The following is a 1,916-nucleotide window of genomic DNA, read 5'->3' as shown; positions in this document are numbered from 1 at the left end:
CTGGTTGGAATGGAAAGCATCTGGAATGGCAGTGTTCCTGTGTGTGAACGTGAGTAAAAAATAAAAGGAACATTTCATGTTTACCCCTTAATCCACTTAGTAGTTTGGCCTATGGCTTCCCCCATTGTGGTTCTTCCATTCTCTAGTCTGAATTGTTGCAAATACTGCGTATTTGAACACCTGTTATACATGTATCTTGCTGTGAATCACTGTGTGCATCACCTGTTTTGATCAATCTCTGCCATTTTGAATTCTGCGTTTTGTTGTAATACCTCCTATGATAGTTTTGGAGATTAGGTAATGGGAAGCTTAGCCAAATTTTTCTTCCTTCCTTCCATCTGACCTCACTCTTCCTTCTCTCACGCCCCTGTTCCTTCCTTCCTTCTTTCTTTTGAGTTCTGTTCCCTCATCAATGTGCAGTCACTCTAGTGTTCTCATGTATATTTGCTAACATGTAAATACTAAATGTTCATTTATTCAATTTGCTATTTATTGAGCACAGACGGTGAGTCTGATGTTCATCTAGGCACTGGAGTTACAGCAATGAGCCAGATGAGCTAATTCCATGACCCCGTGTTTTTTATACTCAGGTAGGGAGATGGACAAGGAAAAAGTCAACAAATTAAATGCCATGGAGATAATAGACCAGAGCAAAGAGGAATGGGGGGAAAGTAGGGATTGACATTAGACAGGTCAGGCAATTTGACTCCTTCAAACTCTCAAAACATGTACCTGGATAAATGATGCTGAGAGATTCATAAATAATAAGTAGATTTTTTTCTTAATGAATCTGAGATGTTTAGAGTCACTACTGATTTCTCCCAGGGTTCCCATTTGTATTTTCCTCGATAGAAGATAGGATTTTGCTTCATTTCTTCATCCTGATGATTAAGAAATATGGGTTTTTTAAACAATCAAATTTTACTAAAATATTCATCTTACTAGAAATCTACTTGGACATCTTACAGTGCTTCTCACAATAAAATTTTGCTTTTTTAAATTTTTTTTTTTGGTTTTATATACAATTTGAAATATCTTCACCAAATTGGTTAACATAGCCTTCATGGCATTTTCTTAGTTATTGTGTTAAGACATTTATATTCTGCATTTAGAAAGATTCACATGTACCCTGGTAAGATGGACCCTAGGTGTGGTCCCACCAATCACCCTCTACCACCCATCCTCCCCTTTCTCATGAAATTTTAGATGAACGTAGCTTGTTTATAGATCCTTGCTGTCCAAAACCTCGGTGCTCCTTGAAGGAATATGACACGTGGTGATCTGCCCTCGTGTGTCACAGCTCAGTGACTGATTGCACTATTTGGGTTGTTTCTTATGTCTCACAACTCTTACTAGTTGAAGTAGCTTCTTCCAAATTCCAACCTTAATTTAAAATGCCCATCTGAAGCAAGGAGGACACTGTTCTCAATAAATAAGCAGACGCTAGAAAAAAATTAACAATTTGAAGCCTGACCAACAGTAAAGAGAGAAAATAAACCCAGAAATTTTAAAAAGCAAAGCAACCTGAATCCATGTAGAGTTTCCTGTGATGACCTGTGTATGTTTTAGCTCATTGCAACCTTGCTATAGTACTGATCACTGTAGTCATGACTGGATTAATGGTGACTATAAATAAGTAATCAAGGAAAGGTTTCATCTGCTTAAGGTGATTATCACACATGCATTTCTTTTTATTTTTGAAAAATAAATGTATTTCAGGTTAATGTGAGGGAACAAACAACCAGGTCAAAATGTATGATTTTGTCAGGTAGAGTCCCTCTTGTGGTTATGTCTCACATATAGAAGGTGTGCCAACCCCGCCCCCACCCCATGCCCATTCAGTGAGAGCACCACCACCATCTTCCTCTCCCCCTCCTTTCATTCCCCCTCCCCTCAACTAGAATTGAAATGAGTTT

General features: G+C 38.2%; 1 protein-coding gene across 1 annotated transcript in view; it reads left to right on the top strand.

Moving 5' to 3' along the window:
- Positions 1–1,916, top strand: part of CR1 (complement C3b/C4b receptor 1 (Knops blood group)) — a 103,188-nt gene that overhangs the window by 55,863 nt on the left and 45,409 nt on the right. Inside the window, 1 exon segment of the mRNA XM_023514552.1 lies at positions 6–49. Within this exon segment, the coding sequence (XP_023370320.1) occupies positions 6–49 (44 nt within the window).

The sequence above is a fragment of the Otolemur garnettii genome, unplaced genomic scaffold, assembly GCF_000181295.1.
Source record: "Otolemur garnettii isolate 467f Iridium unplaced genomic scaffold, OtoGar3 scaffold00055, whole genome shotgun sequence".
Taxonomy (NCBI): domain Eukaryota; kingdom Metazoa; phylum Chordata; class Mammalia; order Primates; family Galagidae; genus Otolemur; species Otolemur garnettii.
Note: the sequence above shows the minus strand (reverse complement) of the source record. Positions and strands in the feature narration are given on the sequence as shown.